Below are 18,858 nucleotides of genomic sequence, written 5' to 3'. Positions count from 1 at the left end.
GATTTTTTGCCAATTTCTTATTTGTGAGGTTTAGATTTTCAATAGGTTACATATATGTATTTTTAAAAAAAAAAATTTTTTAAAGGAGTGTTATGTTTAGCTAAAATTAAATCCAAACTAAGATTCATTCACTGAGAAATGGAACTTTGTAATATATATCTATATCTATATCTATATATATATATATATATACATATATACATATATATATAATATGTAATATATCTATTTTTGTTTGTATTTCTCTAAATCAAACCAACATGCAGTGGGTTGAAAACAGTCTGCAAAAAGATGCTTTTCTTACAACAAGTGCACAGAAAGGAAAGTAGATAGCGCTTCTTCTTCTTCTTCTTCTTCTTCTTCTTCTTCTTCTTCGACACACAGCGCTTATGGAAGCCTAGCGGCACGATATGTAATTGCCAAAATTGGGAATCGGAATGATGGCGGATTACAAGCATAACAGAAGAGTTTTCAGCGAAGACGGAGGTGATATTTGTGCTGTTTTAAAGTCTAAATTCTTGTTTTATACGATTGCGAAATTGAGTGTTAGACTGAATTGCGGCGTAACCTTTAAAAAGTACCCGACACTGTTTACTAAGAGGTAGCGTTTGTTAAACCTCATCAAGCTAACTCAGTGTTAGCTGACATTTGCTAGCCAAGGCATCTAAAAATAAAAAAAGTTGTCATTGTATTTACGATTGGAAGTGGGGTCTGGATGTTATGGGCTTAAGTTTCAGTAAAAGTTATCATGCCAATAAAGCAAGTTACTGCCCTAGAAAGGTCCCGTTTGCTTGATAATCTGGAGTTAAACTAGCTAGTATGTGCAGCAATGTGAATGAGTAGCAACGTGATGGCTACCTGCTGTTAGAGGCTTCATGTAGTCCTCTTATGTTAATGTAAAAGTTGACATTGTGTTTACTTTTTAAATATCTAGCTGAAATGTCAATAAACCCTACATTACTTTGGGATACTGACTTAGAAAACATAACATTTGATCCACAGGTAAAGATGCTTGATTCTAGGTTTCTCTAGTTCCCAGTAAAGTGTTGTTCACCTTGTTGAGTTGTCTTGCCTCAAGCAGGGCCGCAAGAGGAGGAAGGCAGAGTGAAAACTAAGCCTGTGTCTTGTAGTACTGCGGGAGGAGAGGGGAACGCAGTCAAACGCACATCCCAGCATCTCACATCTGACGACGAGGATGAGTCCTCCTCAGGCCCACCAGCACCCCCCAAAGTCTCCAAGATCGGCTTCAGCATGGGAAGCCAGATGAGCAAGAAATCCAACCCAATTTCTATCAAACTTGGAGCATCAGTAAGTCTGTAGTTATAGTGCAGTAATAATCTCCCACTACAGGATGTAACACGTCTACACGGACAGAGTGAAAGTCGTGGTGTGAATATGGTTGTTCTCACAACACGCTGCTCGACAAGAAACAAAACTTACCACACATGCTGTGTACTGTTACTCTTTCTCTTTGAACTTAATGAGTAAAAACTGTGAGTACCTAATCAGTGTGTCACTTACCTGTTTTAGAAACCAAAAGAGCCGGCACCATCCGTTCCTCCAAAAAAGGCAGCAATGGCGTCTGTTTTTAATGAGGATGATGATGTGAGTGTGTACGAAGATATTAATCAGGTAATTTTAAAAATCCATAAACAACAAATATACATTTGACCCCCCCCCCCCCCCTGCCATTTTCTCTTCTAATGCAGAGTGAACCTGAGGAGATGCCGCCCGAGGCAAAGATGAGAATGAAGAACATTGGGAGGTAAACACACTCAGAATTTGATTTGAGCATCACCACTCACATCAATAACGCGACACACTGTGTGTGTTTTTAATTTTAATAACAATAACTCTTTCCACAAGTGGAAGTGTACATACCTTGTATTATTCTATTATTGTATTTTAATTTAACGGATGTAAATATGTTTGATTTTTAACTTCTTGTTATTTTTAATAATTATATTCCTGCTTCCTGTTTTCTTGAACATTTCCCCCACGGGGGATCAATAAAGTTGATCTTTATCTTTATCTTTAAAATTTGATTTCCAGTAATTTATTGGATCAACTTCTGATTTTGTCCAAACATTTATCTTAATATATGTATACAATTACAAATGTAGCTATATTAATGACCAAATAATCTAGAATTTCAATCTTTAATTGCAAATTGACTAATCTGCCACGTTTTCAGGGAGACACCTACATCTGCGGGACCCAATTCTTTCAACAAGGGAAAGCAGGGCTTCTCTGATCATCAAAAACTTTGGGAGAGGAAGATAAAGGCCCAAGCAGACAAATTGTAAAGCTACAACAGTTCTTGTCACTAATGAAGGTTTTTGTATAGTTTAAACAGAGATATCTTTGAAAGCTTGAATAATTTTTCACTGCTGCAATGAAGAATACTTTTGGCCTACCACGATACTCTGTGGCTGGAGTTATGTCTATGTTCCCAACCACTACAGACTGATGCCAAGAAGAAAGTTAGGGAGATGGGACAAACATAAACTAATACAGTCAGAATATTGTTTCAACTGTTAAATTCGCTGCAGTATCCTAATGTTGGCTAACGGGGAAATCTGACTTGTTAGAGGCCTCATGCCCTTTTATAAGACGTGGTTGTTTCTGCCTGAAGCTAGCTAGGTGTGGGCCTGAGCAAGCTGACCGGGTTGATCATCTAATCTTAATGTAAAAATGTACAGAGTGTGATACTGTTTGACTTTTTAAATCCATATATGAGGAGTGTGTGTTTGAGTGCATTGTCAATGCTCACGTGTATGTGTGGGGCATAGATTAGACAAACATTTGACTTTTCAAATAGTTTCACCACATCATTGTCCAACCCTTTGTTTTCACCTGCTGTGCCACATCCTAGGCAGACTTGTCAGACTTTTTTATGTTTTGTTTTTGTTGGTTTGAGCCTTGTGCCAGTAGCTTCTGTTTTGGCAAGCAATCTGGGCTTGATGATATTTTAATTTAATATTTTTTTTTACAATGGAAGAACACTGTTTTTTTTTTTATTTGAAAACTGTTTAAAGACCAGAATGATTCAGCCATGACAAAGATTAAAGGGTGCTGGTAACAGTCTTCTTAAATTATTTTTTGGGGGGTAACAATTAGGCAATACTTCATGCTGTTTTTATTTTTATGTCTCCAGCAGAAACCTCCCTCTTCAGAAATACCCCCTTGAGTTTTTGTGGCACCTTAGTGTTTTTTGTATTTGTTTAGATTTTTTGAAGATTGCCTGGACTACAATTGTAAGTTTTCAATTACTCTATTGTTTAACCAACTTCTGTGTGAATTTCCTTCCATGGCTTCACCCTGTTGTATCAAACACAACTCTCTCAAAAATATTTAAAAACGAGTAATAAAAATAGAAAAGTGGATGATATGTGGTGTCTGTTGTCCTATGTAACAGAAAACTTGATAAACCTCACATAAGTATGATGTGCTCAAAGGGTAACCCCACCCTCTGCATAATTAAAAAAAAAAAAAAAAGCTTTACAGCGGACAAAGAAGGCGGGCGAAGATGTTAGTCAACCTGTCTGTAGTGTGTCAGCCTTGGCCTCAAGCCGCAGGGCTAATTTTAAACTAAAGATCATGTGTTGAGCCACAAATAAATTACTTTATTTTTTTTAATGTCAAATTTACACCAATTTACACTTTTCATTACTGAACAGCTCTTACATCAACATGTAGTATGCAGTTAACATCTAATCAGCAATACAAGGGATCATTCTTACATTTTAATCATCAATAGAATTGATCATGTTAAATGCCTTGTTTGTAAATGTCCAAATCCTCCATGTCTTAAACTCAGTATCTCTGTCCTCTCATTGTAGATGGAAAGTTAAGCTCAGAGTACATTCCCCACTGCTAGACCATACGCATGGTCCAGGGTGACTCACTTTTTCCATACATTTATTGATGAAACATGATTACTATCAACGATCATCATAGAATTTTCCTTCAAGCCTCACACTTGCTACATAACAGCTTCAGTCCAAAAGCTGCCCTGTAAAGTAAACATTATGTTACATGTTATATAAAAATGATTAGTTATTGGTCATCAGTCCAGAGTTTCTTCACTCTCTGTGATCAGGCATGGCCTTCCTCAAAGACTTCCAGAAGTTGTTGGAAGCTCTGGCAGGTTTGCCTGAGGTCCAGTCCAGACTGGGGAGCACCTTCAAGGCCCTTTGGACCAGGACAGGCAGCGGGGGGTCCGGCTGTAAGAGGGCTGCTGACCCTCCATTGGCCCATATTAGCAGAAGTTTAGGGCTTGAATTTTGAAGCAAAGCCTAAAGATACAGAGGAAGTAGTATGTGACTGACGCATTGTGTTATTCAAAGTAAAAATGATGTAGAAAAATAATTAATTTTAAAAGTTGAGTCAAATCCAAACTTAACCACTTCATAGAAAATCGAACTTGTACTGAATCAGGAAACCATATTTTTTATTTTTAATATATTTCCCTTCCCCCTCCCCCATTGAATTACTGGTTTCAGTTTATGTCAGTGATGAGATCAAATGAAACCATGAGGTTTTTTTAAGAATCTTATTTAATGGCTTATCTAGCTGGAAATCAAAACCAAAAACCAAAATATAAAAGTGCATCCAATGTATGGTGTATTTCTTCACAATATTAAATGTGTGCCGTACACTACTGATGCTTACATGTAAGTTAAAGGGAACAGTTTGGCATGAAAGGAAATAATACAGAGGCTGTGGTCCTCTAGGCAGGTGGGCCGGGTTCGAATCTGACCTGTGGCTCATTTCCTGCATGTCATGATTCTCCACTCTCTCTCTCTCTCCCTGATTTCTGACTCTATCCACTATCCCATCTCTCCAATAAAGGCATAAAAAGCCAAAAAATAAACCTTTAAAAAAACAAAAAAACATTCAGTATCTTCTTAAACGGGTTTTGAGGAGGTGTGAAAACAATGAACAAAGACCTTGAATATCTTCTCTTGAAGTAATGTTAATGAGTTTATGTGTCCTGGTTGTTTAATTAAAAATAATAGGAGTTAGTGTTTTTAAGTATAAATTACATACAGATCTGATAAATTTAAAAATAAATATTCAAAGCTTTTTTTTTTTTTTTTACACGAGAAGGAGATGTTGATTTCAGTGTTATTTAAAAGTCGGACACTCTTAGTTAAGGTTACTCCGATATGCAGCATTAGTCATCCCCACTCTCAGAGTGAACACCCACCTGGACTCCTGATTCCAGTACAAACACAGCATTACTGTTGGAGAGGTAGTCAGCTGACACAAGACAGATGAGCATTCTGCTTCTCTGTATTGCAAAGACCACATCATTTGTGTATGCTGCAATAAAAAACAGAAACTACCATAAATATATGAGGTAAATGTACACAAAGAGAGAGAGAGAGAGAGAGAGTTGATCCTCTCACCTCCTCCAGGCAGAACATCTCTCTCCAGAAGACAGAGTCGATACCCCCACTGCTCCTCTAACACCTGGGGTAACAGCACTTCTAGTGGTTTGTGGGTGACTTTTCCCTCGGAGTTCAATAGGTCAAAGCTGGATAAACATACTGTAAATAAAAGCGGTGATTATTTGAGTTTACCAGTGTAATTAAATTACAGCTAAATTCAGTTGCAGATATCACGTACTGAACATTTTGACCCACCTTCCTCGTCAGTGTCCGTCCCTGATTGGGAGGAAAGGGTCAAAACTCCCTCAGTCTCTGTTGATGAATCACTCCACACGAACGACAGAAACACATCAAACTCTTTCTCCTCTGTTTGATGGTGATTGGATGTGAAAAATAAAAACAGAAATTCACACATATAAGAAGTGAAAGTGTCAATTTTGTTCTGTGATAAGATTGGCACCATTTGTGCAGTTTCATATAGTGTGCTACCTTCAAATTTCGAGCACATAGGCCTACACTTGATTTAGACCATTTAAAGATACCAGAATTTATCCTGATGTTTTATTTTAGTTTTTGAATGTAATGTGTTGGTGGGGATTGCCTTACTTTATTAGGGTTTGTAGGTTTGAATGCACAGTGTTTTTGAATCTACATGCTGCAGTAGTGGTATATATGAGGGGAAGCCACATCCTGTGATGACATGCAGCTACTGCAACCAGGATGCTAGTGTACTTATGTTGGGACATATACATGTGGGTTTCTACTCTGTATTGCGTGTGAGTGTGTGTGTGTTTTCTGTATTCAGACCTCCGTCATGTTTTCCACATTGTAAGTGGGATCTGTAGATAAGCTGTAGCTCCAGCCATTTCACATGCAAAATGATTCCCAGCCCACCTACAAGCAGCAGTGATGCAATGGGATATCCAACCAGTGACGGCCATTGAACTGAAACACATGCATAACTCATCAGATTGTATTTTGTTACTGAAGCAGCAGTAGATCATTTGAGGGCAGGGAAAACAAAATTTGATAAAAAAGAAGTTATCCTTTTTCATGATCAACGTATACACTTTATATTTCAAAATGATTATCAGTTTCTTACTTAGAGACAAAGAGGAAATTGAGCAACATTATCAGTAATTCTGAGCATTGTCTGTCTCCACCTGAGGAATTTCAGTCAGTTATAACACTCTTCAGCTTCTTCTGAGACTCCACCTCTACCACTTTGCTCTCATGTAAGTTTCTAACATTGCCTGTCAGAGTCTATCACAGTGTTATAAAAACAAAATGAAGTTCGTCCATGTTAAATAAAAAGGATACATTTTGGCTACACAATCTTTAAATTCCACGAGTCTTTGCATGATGTTGAGCTGAAAGCCAAATAAATTTGATGTCAGATCAAGCTACCTAGCCTAGCAGCTAACTACTCTGTCACATGTTTTGTTGCTGTGATTGGTTGTAACATCACTTGACATGAGAACACCCCTTGTGAATTAATAAACAAACGAATAGAGAGGTTCCAGGGCTCTGTAATATCATTCAATTATGGTGTTTTGGTTTGTACTAAAAATAAGTTTCATTATAAATATTATTAAAAAACCACAGTACCTTTAATTTTCTTCTTCAGCATGATAGTGATGCTGCTGTTTCCGACAGAATTAGTGGCGATGCAGGTGTATGTGTTGTTCAAGTGCTGTGGAGTCACTTCTTTTATAATGGATCTTTGTGTCACTTTGTATTCTTCAATATTCACCCTCTCCTGTCTGAATGAGTTAAGAATTTTTAGCTCCTTTGCACCGGAATAAAAACCTTACCATGAAAGCCAAGCTGAATCATCATGTTTACATTTTATAGATTTTACAGAAGTCTAAAAAATGAGCAGTGCAGATGCATTATGAAATACAGAGATCTCCTGGCAAAAGCAATCAAACGATTTTAAAAACTCACTGTTGCTCCTCCATGTGTAGTAAAGTCACGCGCTCCATGTTCCCACCGTCATGCATGTACCACCGAACCTCTGGTGAAAACTTTAGCTCAAAAGGAAAATATACCTTACATGTCAGCGTGTGAGACTGACCTAAAACAAGAACAGAAAAACATTCTCTTAGTGAAATAACATGACCAAAAATGTCCTCAAAAACTATACATTTATATTTCAATCACTTATTTTCATATCAATTTGTAGAAGATTTACAGGTGATCTTTTAAAGCTTAGATGAGACCCTTGCATGTTTGTTTTTTTTTTAGAGCTGTTTGATATACGTTACATATTACCTTCAGCTAAACGTTGAGTATGTAACAGCTCTGAAAAAGCAGTTTTACTAAACTAATCAAATGATTTATTACCTATGATAGTTGTGGGATTAAATCACAGAACATCTGGATACACTTACCGAGCTCTGCTTCCTCTGTCATGCTGCGGTCAGGATACATGATCCTGGGTGGGTCTGTTGGTTTGTCATGAGCTGTTTGGACACACACACATTTCTGTATGATCATCTTTATAGTTTACTATAAAGATTACATGTGAGCTCTACTTCAACACATGGCTAAAAAAACCCAACTATACTTCATCAGATGAGAAGATTAAGACACTCAATCAAAGGGGAAAAAATCCAATGGCTTCATGCAACTGCCAAGATCAGCATCGAAGACTGGAAATGTTTTGATTTAAACAAGTCAAACAAAGAAATGGATTAGGGCATCTAACCTCAGGAACAGTATATATACTGAGGCCGTTTGACATTTCAACTCTGAAGTATTAGCACTTAAAAAATCCCATGCACTGATGAAGTTTCCTATCAACTCATTTGACATGCAAAAACAGAGATTTCATTGACGACCACAAAGAGCTTTCTACAACACCCTCAGCTATAAGTGGTGACTGATGGGCGTTATGCTGCAAGACTAAAACTTACAGTATGTATAGTGTGCAAGGCCACTGATTAAGATCTGATCTTGTGATATGCTCTGATGTGTTCAGTGATGGCATTCTATCTATGAAACACAACATTCAAAACTTTTAAATAATAGAAGTTAAGCACAATAACCGGAACATTTATGGAGAAACCATTAAATCAGCAAACCAAGTGCTATGGAGGAAGCGCAGTGTTTTCATGTTCACAGGTCTTAGTAGGTAAAGCAATGTGCCAGAGCTGTGCCCATTTATAGGTACAACATGGCCATGGGAACAGATGGCTGCAAATAACTGCGTCTGTAGGATAGTGGAAATGACACGAGCGCTTCACTGTGCTGAGCACTCAGATGAGAACATCATAGCCTACAGCCACACAAGCAGCTCTCTTAGTGTTTTTGACCCAAATGCGAACAAAAGCAGGCCAAAGCCCAATTTACCTTTCTGGGCCATCATGAACCCAATTATGCGTTCTGAATAAGGCCACATTCTACATGAGTGTGTTACCACGCTTACACTTACAAATTAGCAATAAGTCAACACAAAATTTCCGCAACAATCCACCCTATCCTCTAAGATACTGTAGAGGATCCCCAAATTAATTATAATACATTATCTGGCAGTCGTTAATTAAAAAAAGAATATTGTTCCCTACACACTGCTGTGGCCGTAGAAATATTTTGCTGGAAATTTTGATCTGCACGTATGGTATGCTAGTATCGTGATTTACCAGTCTGGACTACCAACCAACCCACTGTTGCTCTTTTTGATGCACGGTGAAATGCAACAATACTTGTGTGCTATTCATGTGCAAAATACAAAATAACAGAATTGGTAGAGAAAAACTACAAACATGATATTGTGTGTTTTTGTGTGTGTGTATTATATAGTCCTAGCTTTCCCAACACACACACACACAAGCACATAACTTACGTACGGCTGTGGCTGTAACAGCCCTCCTGAAGGTCCATTTGACTCCTTGCTCAATTATCTGTCTGTCACAGAAATATACACCTTTATCTTGTACTTTGACTTGGCAGAGATGTAACACCCCATTTTTCTGACAAGAGGCTCTCCGCTGTTCAGACACTCTTTTGTTACCCTGTAAGAAAGCACAGATAGTTTTTGTACTGTGATTCATGTTTCCAATGTGAGACTGAGAGATGACGCTGTTCATGTTTGTAGCCAGCTTACCTTGAACCAAACAGCATCTGTGTCGTCACTACAGTTGACACCTGGGCAGTGGATCTTCGAACCTGCTCCAACAAGCAGCAAAACACTATTCTCCTCCGGATTGAAGCATCCAAGGCTGTTGTTCTTCAACACCTGCAGATGGAAGAACCGTTTGCTGCCACTTGACAGCGTACACCGTTACACTTATCAGCAGCTCACATGCATTACAGAAACACCATAAATACTTTATGTCATAGGAGTACTGTGTAAATCAAGTCGGTATTTTTCAAAGTTGCAGACAAATTGGGATCTTTAATACCAAGTTTGTAGACAAGAGTAACAGCTACAGGAGACCCTAAAATTGAAAGAAAATCATTCAAATGTCTAGATGTATGCACCATATCGAAGGTGGTGTATGGTAGGCCTACCATTCTGCAATGTTTCTCAATATGTATGGCAACCATTTTCTCCGACCCTGAGTGGCAAGCTCACATGCTTTTATGCAGTAATATTGTTATACAGTTTGAAGATCCTAAAATGCATTAACCCAGGTCATTCAACCCAGTTTTAACATTTCACCCCTCCATGTTGATCAGCAACTGAAAATACAATGATAGTAAACATGCAGAGGAGCATCAGGGAAATTTCAAGTTGAACCTCAAATTAAATTACACTTTAACAATTTGTGGCACACTTTTTTTTTTTAGCTAGCATTGTTACAATTAGCTAGCTAACTGTAGTAAAGATCACTATTTGTTTCCTTTCCTACTGCACCTCCTTTAGTACACTTCCTGGTTCACTCTCTCCCCCTTGATTGGTTGTTGTTTGTACTCTGTCACTAATTAATTAGATTGAATTCACCTGCCTACTCCTTATTTAAGACGGCACTCCCACATGGGGCGGCAGTTCAGCAAAGCATGGATGTTCAATCCCATGTGTGTCTGCTGTTACCCCTCAAGATTTACCTAATATGACGAAATAAACCTGTTACCTAAACTCAAGTCTTGTTGGATTCCTGCATCCTGACCCGATGCGCCCATGGTGATAGTACCTCAACTTTGAACCCTTCTTAACACTAACATCACGGTTAGCTAGGAAAGGTTGCCTTTCCTCTCTTAATGTTGTCAAACCAAACAATTGAACAGCATAGTTTACAGAGAAGTGGCTAAATGCTAACATTAGCTGTTGCCATATAGTAGTTTGTTTGCTAATGTAATTTTAACAGAGCTTTAGAGAGTTACAAGATATTAATTTTCTCTAACATCACCACATTTTCAGTTGCAGATCAAATGAGAAGCTGTGAAATAATGACACTTTGTTGAGTCCACTAAGTTAAAGGCATACCATTTACAAACCTGGAACACAGTGTTATGATATTTTTAAACCCACATCCCACCCAATCATGAGTTCAGAGAAAAATGGCTGTATATATGGTGAGAGCGATATCCAAGAGAAAATACATATTGTTAACATATCTTATTTTGAAGCCATAAATAGCAGGTGCTCAGAGGTATGAAGATATCTTTAATGAATTTAGTCACATTTAATAGAACAGTGATAATGATGGGTGTTTATTTACCCTGTGAGGCAGGAGTAATTTCCAGAATGTTTATCTTCTGCTAGGAACTCCCTCCCACAGGGAATGGATGGGCCTTTATTTCCCTCTCTGCCTTGTCCAATCCTGGACCACACCAGATCTGCATGTCTAATGCAAGGCATCATAAAGATTTCCCCCTCCACTGCTCTGTAGAGATGATGTGTAGTATTCTGTTGGGGAACTAAAGATAGTTGATGGGTTCAGAGGCTGATACTCAGAGACATATTTCTGTTTCTCTCAGTCAAAAGAAGGTCTGAGACACAAGCGTTAATGACACGTTTCCTTTAAAACACATGCACATACTGTATTAGAAAGCAGAATTTTTCAACTGTGATACTGAAACAAAGTTTGTATTTAAATGTAATATACCTTTCCATTTGTTTTGATGGTTTCCCACGCAGCATGCCTCAAAAAAATTGGGAAAGATTAATAAGAAAAGAAAGTATCCAGTTTGCATCTCGTCTCCAAATCTGTAGATGACTTTGGTCACAATGCTGAAAGAACCCGTCTTCTTTTTTTACTGCTACACTATGAATAACCACATCTGGGGTTCCTGGTATTTCTCATCAACGTTATTGTTTCCATCTCGTCTTTGAGGCAGTATCGCTTAATGTGTGAACATCACCATAGGACATGTCGACGTTTCAGTCTCTCTTGGTTTCCTGTATGGTTTCATTTGTTTTGTGATTTCACTCGAAATGTGATGTGTGTTTTCCACTTCCTATGTGTAGAGCAGAAGAGCTGCTCTTAAGTGTTGTCTATACGACTAAATTATTTAGTTGGTGTGGGAGATGCCTTATTAGTTTTTATCTAATAAAAAAAGACAAAGAAATCCCTGAGGGACAGAGTTAATATACAGTTTCCAGTTTAAGAAGCTTGTATTCACACAGTTACTTGTTTTAGACTTTTTTAAACTGTAGGTACAATTTCTCCACAACAGATCTTCAGGCAGAGGCAGGCCAGATGTTTAGCCCAGCTTTGAGTTTTTCCCTTAACGAGGAAACCAGCATGTTATTGATCTCTACATGGAACTCTTGTGAAAACAGTTTGTATTTGCTTTTAGTATTAGATAGTCAGAAGAAAAAAAGGAGTCAGACATGAAGCAACTTTTTACTTTTCATTGAGAGTCGGGTATGTAATGACCGGACAAGTTTATGTTCAACATTCAATTGCATTTTGATTTGGCAAGGTGTCCACAAACTACCTGATTATTTTATAACATGAACATTTTCTACTCAGTGACTTTGTGCGTCAGTGCGACAGGAAGCATACAGTTGTTTAACTAGTGGCCTTTTTGCTGTAAACAGCAGAAACCAATATAAAGGAAATATGCATAATTGTGCTAGTAAATCAAAACAAAAGCTGAAATTGGCTAAAAGGCTATCTCATTCTCGTCTATATCCTTGCTGCTTTTATTGAAAAACAATTACTGATTAATGCAGTTATAAAAAACATGTTTTTGGTTTTATAAGTTCATACAAAACTTGTATGTGTGAACAAGCAGGCTGTCTGAACATTTCAAGAGAGCATGTGTGAACACACTGCTTTAGACTGTCTGAGTTAAAAGCCTTATTTTTGGCACATGTTGCGGGGCAGGTAGGTGATAGCGTAGCTGCTTCCAGAAGAAGGAGGAGGAGGGCGTCAGGGAACGTTTTCCTTTCCAGGTGACACAGTTTCCAGCCTCACTTAGAAGCTGTAATGCCTCCGGTACTGAACCTGACTTTGACACTTCGGTTGACTCAGTTTTGATGAAAACTAAGCGAGTCTTTTTCTCAACAAGGGCTGAATGGATGACACTCAGCAGACCAGATCCTAGACCAGGATCTAAAGAGGTGGGAACCAGAACCACCGCCCGGCTCTGCTCTATACAGTCCAACACAGCTTCTGCTACAGCTGAAACCAAGCAGAGTTCATATGAATATGAATAAATAAATAGATATAATAAATATATGATTATGAAGAGTCTTAGTTCGTTTTTCATCAAAGTACAACATAAACACGTACCTTTCCCTGGTAAGATGTCACGGTCATACAGACAGAGATTGTAACCAAATCTCTCCTCCAAAACACTCTTCAGACATTCTCTGTCGTCTTCACTCAGTCCATCCGCGTCGCTCTTATAACACATCAAAAAGGCGTCATAGCTTTGTCCATCTAAACAAACAACAACAAACGACAGCTTTGTCACTGCTATCACACGGTCTGCAGTCCAATAGCTCTCATACCTTACAGCTCTTATAAACATATACCTGAGGCGCTGCTGAGGCAGCCAAGAGCATCTCGCAGGAAAAGAGTGATGTGAATTTTGAACTTTACGTAGACAGCTGTAGTCAAAAGCATCACCACTATAATGCAGACACTGCCAACAGCCAAGGAAATGTAAGAGGGGCGAGCTGAGGGGAAACAATGTAGAAAAATGAGTTTATTGATAGTCATTCAAACACAAACTTAATGGTGTATTAATGAACATGTAAATGAAATCTAATATCAGATTCGGGGTAAAACTAATTGGTTAATAGACTAGTTGGTTGACAAAGCATTACACATATTTTTTTAGAGTAGGCAATGTTGGAAATACTTGTTAGATATAGGCTCCTCTTTGTTAAAGATTATTTAACAAAAAAAAAGATACATCACTCTTGATTACCTTTTTGGGCCAGTGTGATGATGACGTATGAGGGTGTGTCGTCAGAATCCAGTTTACAGGTGTAATGTATTGATAGATCCTCCTCAGTCACGCTCTTGATGACTAGAGATGCTGTAATGTGTATTTCGTCATCTATGTTTTCTCTGGAATGGGTAGAAGATACATTTATGAATGTGTTGTGTGTTTTTGTGTAACGTTGGCACTTCCAGACCTGGTTGCGATGCTGTTGTATTTGTGAAGGGAAGACATGTCAACTACAATGTCTCCTGATTTCTGACTGAAAAAGACTGAAGAATGTCACCAACCCTGACGTGTAAATCTAAGACTGCTGCTCTGCACATCTGAAGTATGTCATACACTGTCCATTGGAGGTTCTGTCTTATTTGTGCCTTTTAAAATCAGTTGAACCCACGGTACTTTCCAACAGCTATAGTCGGACATTTACATGGTATTTTCACAAGCGTAATAATAACACTAAATACTACAACAAGTGGTGCTTCTATTAATGGCTTACCTGTTTACAGCAAACCCTACTCTACCCATCAAGTGGAAACTTTTTTTTTCCACCCGTACACTGGATTCAGGTGTGGCTTAATTCTCAACTACTGTTAAGATACATGAAACCCATTATCAGAGCAGAAACAATTGTGTGACTGATTTACCTCGTTTCATTGTAGAAAACTGTTAAGCTTTCATCTTTTTTCAACATCGAGTTTCCGCTCAACCAGTACAGAGAATCTGAGTCCGAAAATGCCACAGCTATACAAGAAATGACCGCAGGTGAGCCTAAGAAAGGAGTTCAACACAAGATTGATTTAAAGGTCAACATTTAAAAAGGAGGTAAACACCTGTTAGAGTACACACTCTATGACATTGAAACTCACCCAAATCTACATGAAATACCTCATCCTGGAGGGGGGAATTGATCGTAGAAGATTTCTGAATTATTTCTGTGAAAACAGGAGAAAACTTCATAAAATCTTTTTTTCAGCATGTCGATTTGTATGTTGATAAAACTGTCAAGGAAGATATTTTTTTTCTTTTCCTACTGGGTTTGACGTCAAGGATCACTGTAAAGGTCCTGTTATATGATTGCTGATCGTACAGGTAAGATCTAGTACAGGTGTAGTTGCCATGGTTGTTCTTTTCCACACTTAAAAAGTAACCGTCGATTGGAAATGGCTCTCCTTTCTACAGGATGGAAAATGTAGATAAACTAATTAGAGATGAATAAAACAATACTTTTTCAAACAAATAGTTGAAATCTTGAAGTCAGAAGAGCCCAACAGAAGACACAATATACCACCACCTCCACGATTACAATTTAATCTTATAATATCTGCCGTCTTTAAATACCTTGTGCCATATGATGTCGTTGGTGGTCATGTTTGGAGTATTTACATCAGGGATATTTACATCAGGGCAATTCAACATGCAGGACTCTTGTGTGAAACATGTTGTTGAGTACGTGGTCTGCTCTTCATACTCTCTGCTCTGCTCCGTGTAAACTGTGAGCATGAACTCACTGCTGGCATTCCTGTCATGTCATCAAAGAAGAAAATAATATTGAACGGGTTGATTTTTACATTCAAACTAATTCTATACAGTGTTTTAAATGAATGGACTTCACAGATTTGGTTTTGGACTACCCTTTTTTGGCCTTGAGTTTTTTGCATTCGCCTGCTCCATCTTGATTATTTAGATGAAGTAGTGGCCGTTTTTCTGACGAGAGGGTTGTGGCTGGAAAGAGTACGTATTACCACACCTGTAATCTAACTGAGAAGTTTATATGGTGCAATGTTTTTGAACACAAAGTAAGGGCGTGAAGCAAAACCTGCCGTATCTTCAGTCACTGTTAACGTGAACATAGTTTACAGAATTCGAGATGAGCAGAAATGAATTTGAGACCATTAACACATTGGCTAAATGTTTACTGAGCTGATTAATCAGGGCAGAAGTTGAGTCATTTTCTCATAGACTTCTTTTTGCAACCAAAGGCGTTGCCCCCCGGCTGGCCATTAGAAAAAATGTAGTTTTAAGGAGATTCTGCATTTGCTTCACTTTTCAGAACTGGAGGCTACATCCAAATTCTGCTTTTCAGTCACCACTGACTCTGAACACTAAAGATGGAGGTTTTAAGGAGAACAGTTGTCAACTGCAGACCTCTACATAGCACCAAAACGCAAAACTATTTGATCTCTGAAGCTTTTCTGGAAGACTGGTTAAAAATACACATGAAAATGATGCTCTTGTCGTATTGCACTCTTTTTTTGTGCCATACAGAAGTAAAAAGCGTTCTGTAGGACATACTAGTATAACTAGGAAAATTAAAGCTATCACATTAAACATAGAGCTGAGGGCCTCATGAAAAAGAGGAATGCTGTATCAGTTTGGGATTATTTATATATCTTACCCCTGAGAGCATGAGTAATTCCCCTGATGGTTTACAGATGCACCGAGAATCACAAGATTCCTCCCATGAACCAGCAGACCCATCTGCCTCTGCTCTGCAGATGAAATGCTGCTGATCAGAAGAGTCTCCTGGGCAGTGTGACTGGTCCAGATCAGCTCAGCATCATTAGACCCTTTATGATGTGGGCACAACAGGGCCACCATCTCGCCTGCCTTGATATGAACCGCTGTGTGACTCAATGAAAACACACCTGTGAATAAGAGGTAGAAAGTGTTTTAGTTCAATAACTCTGCAAAACTTCTCTGTATTACATTGCAGCACCACCATCTCACCTGACTTCACACCTATCTCATTGTTTCCACAGGGAAACACACCCGCAGGTTTCACAGATTTCAGTTTATTTCAATGTGCAAAAATATAACATGAATTGTTTGGTGACAGCAAGAATCCAGAGGCTGGATGATTTGTCACTTTTTGGCTGAACTACTTGAAATAAGATTTATTTTTCAAAAGGTCATGTTCCTTTTTTCAAAGGTTTGGGCAAAATATTTGAAGCTCATAATACACAACTTTGGGAGGCACATGAAAGGAAGTAGGACAAGTTCTTTTTTTTCTGCTGTGGAATGAACATGTGAAAATGTTCTTTCAATCTGTTAATTTATTTACAAGCTGCTGTCAAACAATCAGAGATCTGTGGTTTAAAGCAAGGTGATTTGTTGTAATTATGACAACCAGAAATTAATTTGAAAAACAATGACATTGATGATAGAAGAAGGATAGAAAGTTTATTTATAAAGCACATTTCATTACAGGTATGTGCTTTACATTGATGATAAAAACATAGGAATACAAGAGACACATATCTCAACCATCATGAATATGATACAGAGACACTTACACATACCCACATATACACAAAGAGTAACTATTCGTATGCTTGAGAGAACAGATAGGTTTTGAGTTTAGTTTTAAAAGTAGAGACAGTTGGGATGGACCTCAGGTCAGCAGGTGGTTTGTTCTAGAGAGAGGGAGCACAGTAACTACAGGCCCCCTCTCCAGACTTTGATCTGATTCTGGGTACGACTAACAGGCCTTCACTTGATGACCTGAGGGCCCTGGTAGTCTGTGAACAGGGCAGAACCATTAAGTTCTTTATGGACTAATAAGAGGATTTTGAAAGTGATTCTGTGTTGTACGGGGAGCCAATAGAGTGATTTTAGTACTGGAGTAATATCTTCAAATTTTCTTGTGTGTGTCAGGACTCTGGCTGCTGAATGATAGTGTTGATCTCACCGGTTAACTTGTGAAACAACTTGATACCGAGGGTTGGGACTTTGGCTTCTTCACCACATCCTGATTTTTAGAGCATGTGATTTTCGTGTGAAGGAACAGTGGTTTAACTTTGTACAAGTCAGCACTGGACGTTTCATTACAGGAAGAAGACAAAGGGGTGAAAGTTTAGTGTGATGTAAAAGTGTAAAATATTGTCAAGTGTAATATTTGCATATATGTCATATTTATGATGATTACTTCTGCAGGTGACACTGTAGCAAAGAAACTACAGCTGTTAATGTAATTCAGACAGACAGGACAGCTGTAAGAGATCATATTGTGTTTTTTCCTCAGTGCTATCAGGTGGATTTGCAGGTTCTCTATGTACAATTGCAAGGTATTGTACTTTAGTTTGGTATCTTACTTTTAAGGCCCTCTTACTTGGGTTACTGTACAATTCAGGGGCAAATCATTTTCTCCAACGTATTTTATAACTTAAATAACTAAAGGTGCATTTGTGTTTACATAAAACACAAAAGCATCAATAATCATAGCCTATATTAACATAAAATGGACCATTCTTGATTTTACTACAATCATTATATTGTGAGGCTCACACTTGTACTAAAATTCTAAATGCACGACTTACACTCTAAAGACAGAATCTATGAGATCTGATTTATTCTTCCAAAACTTCCTTTGCATAATGCTATGTAAGAAACAACTTGTTGTTGTGGTGATAGCGCGTTGTTTTGTTTTTAAAGGTCCATACCCCCTGTTGAAATGACTTAATCTGATCAGTTCTATTTACTTCTTCCTCCCCTTTAGAACTGGTTTGTGCATTGGAAAGATGGCTGTCTGTATTCTTAACAAAAGATGACAACAAAATCAAACATTAAGTGACATTCTCTTTCTCTTACCTGTCAGAAATGTTAGGAGGAAAACCAGATGGACTGGAAGTATTTTCATCGTCATGACTACACCACCACCACCACCACCGCTGCTGCTGCTGCCGCGTCGTCAGAAACTGGCTCTGACCAAATGATCCCTGAAGGCAGTTCTGTTGAATTACTGATCAACATTTCCCGAAATGAGGCTATGTCAATGTATAAAGTGAAACTTAAGGAAGAGCTATAGCGTCATGATGTTGTCACTACTGTGTAACCCCCCCCCCCCCCCCCCGGATTTCCCCTCTTAATGAAGAGAGAGAATCATTTAAATCCCTTTGTTCTTTTATTAATGGACCGATGTAAAATGAAATGGAGTGGAAATAGCCTATAGTGGCATTTTGTCCTTCATGATAAATGATTAAAAAATCTACATAACCTCATACTAGACCTCCTTTATAGTTTCGTGTTACGCGGATTTAAAGACAATATTCTGGAAACGCTGCGCGCTTTGTTTGCACCACAGGTTTTAAAAAAAAACATTTCGTTACTCACACGC

At 38.2% G+C, this 18,858-nt stretch overlaps 3 protein-coding genes across 3 annotated transcripts; 1 reads left to right on the top strand and 2 right to left on the bottom strand.

Annotated features, from left to right (window-relative positions):
- The first annotated feature begins 380 nt into the window (after positions 1-380).
- Positions 381-3,391, top strand: LOC132972313 (PEST proteolytic signal-containing nuclear protein-like). The gene is made up of 5 exons (XM_061035066.1): positions 381-486; positions 1,082-1,308; positions 1,531-1,605; positions 1,710-1,765; positions 2,195-3,391. The coding sequence occupies exons 1-5, from the start codon at positions 438-440 to the stop codon at positions 2,304-2,306; spliced, it is 519 nt and encodes a 172-aa protein (XP_060891049.1). The 5' UTR covers positions 381-437; the 3' UTR covers positions 2,307-3,391.
- Positions 3,392-3,605: 214 nt separating this feature from the next.
- LOC132972278 (interleukin-18 receptor accessory protein-like) lies at positions 3,606-11,739 on the bottom strand. Its single transcript, XM_061035027.1, has 12 exons — positions 11,450-11,739; positions 11,063-11,261; positions 9,505-9,664; positions 9,244-9,412; positions 7,790-7,861; positions 7,344-7,473; positions 7,005-7,159; positions 6,204-6,341; positions 5,652-5,762; positions 5,415-5,555; positions 5,213-5,328; positions 3,606-4,298 (listed from the first exon to the last, which is right to left on the bottom strand). The coding sequence occupies exons 1-12, from the start codon at positions 11,535-11,537 to the stop codon at positions 4,086-4,088; spliced, it is 1,692 nt and encodes a 563-aa protein (XP_060891010.1). The 5' UTR covers positions 11,538-11,739; the 3' UTR covers positions 3,606-4,085.
- A 435-nt stretch (positions 11,740-12,174) lies between these two features.
- Positions 12,175-18,389, bottom strand: LOC132972292 (interleukin-18 receptor 1-like). Its single transcript, XM_061035037.1, has 10 exons — positions 18,333-18,389; positions 16,141-16,390; positions 15,084-15,264; positions 14,777-14,918; positions 14,612-14,677; positions 14,390-14,513; positions 13,728-13,870; positions 13,330-13,473; positions 13,085-13,234; positions 12,175-12,973 (listed from the first exon to the last, which is right to left on the bottom strand). Exons 1-10 carry the CDS (start codon positions 18,385-18,387, stop codon positions 12,627-12,629), a joined length of 1,602 nt encoding a protein of 533 aa, XP_060891020.1. The 5' UTR covers positions 18,388-18,389; the 3' UTR covers positions 12,175-12,626.
- Between the last annotated feature and the right edge of the window lie 469 nt (positions 18,390-18,858).

The sequence above is a fragment of the Labrus mixtus genome, chromosome 1 (assembly GCF_963584025.1).
Source record: "Labrus mixtus chromosome 1, fLabMix1.1, whole genome shotgun sequence".
Lineage (NCBI taxonomy): Eukaryota > Metazoa > Chordata > Actinopteri > Labriformes > Labridae > Labrus > Labrus mixtus.
This window is presented reverse-complemented; position numbering and strand designations above follow the sequence as displayed.

Excerpts from the sequence above, each read along its gene's own strand:
- LOC132972292 (XM_061035037.1), bottom strand. The coding sequence starts at position 18,387 with ATGACGATGAAAATACTTCCAGTCCATCTGGTTTTCCTCCTAACATTT. Across the intron at positions 14,678-14,776 it reads GATCCTTGACGTCAAACCCA|AAATAATTCAGAAATCTTCT; the intron begins GTAGGAAAAGAA and ends CTGTTTTCACAG. Across the intron at positions 13,871-14,389 it reads GTTTTCTACAATGAAACGAG|AGAAAACATAGATGACGAAA; the intron begins GTAAATCAGTCA and ends TACCCATTCCAG.
- LOC132972313 (XM_061035066.1), top strand. The coding sequence starts at position 438 with ATGATGGCGGATTACAAGCATAACAGAAGAGTTTTCAGCGAAGACGGA. Across the intron at positions 1,606-1,709 it reads TTTTTAATGAGGATGATGAT|AGTGAACCTGAGGAGATGCC; the intron begins GTGAGTGTGTAC and ends CTTCTAATGCAG. Across the intron at positions 1,766-2,194 it reads AGAATGAAGAACATTGGGAG|GGAGACACCTACATCTGCGG; the intron begins GTAAACACACTC and ends CCACGTTTTCAG.
- LOC132972278 (XM_061035027.1), bottom strand. The coding sequence starts at position 11,537 with ATGCAAACTGGATACTTTCTTTTCTTATTAATCTTTCCCAATTTTTTT. Across the intron at positions 11,262-11,449 it reads CCATCAAAACAAATGGAAAG|TTCCCCAACAGAATACTACA; the intron begins GTATATTACATT and ends AACTATCTTTAG. Across the intron at positions 5,763-6,203 it reads ATGTGGAAAACATGACGGAG|AGGAGAAAGAGTTTGATGTG; the intron begins GTCTGAATACAG and ends ACCATCAAACAG.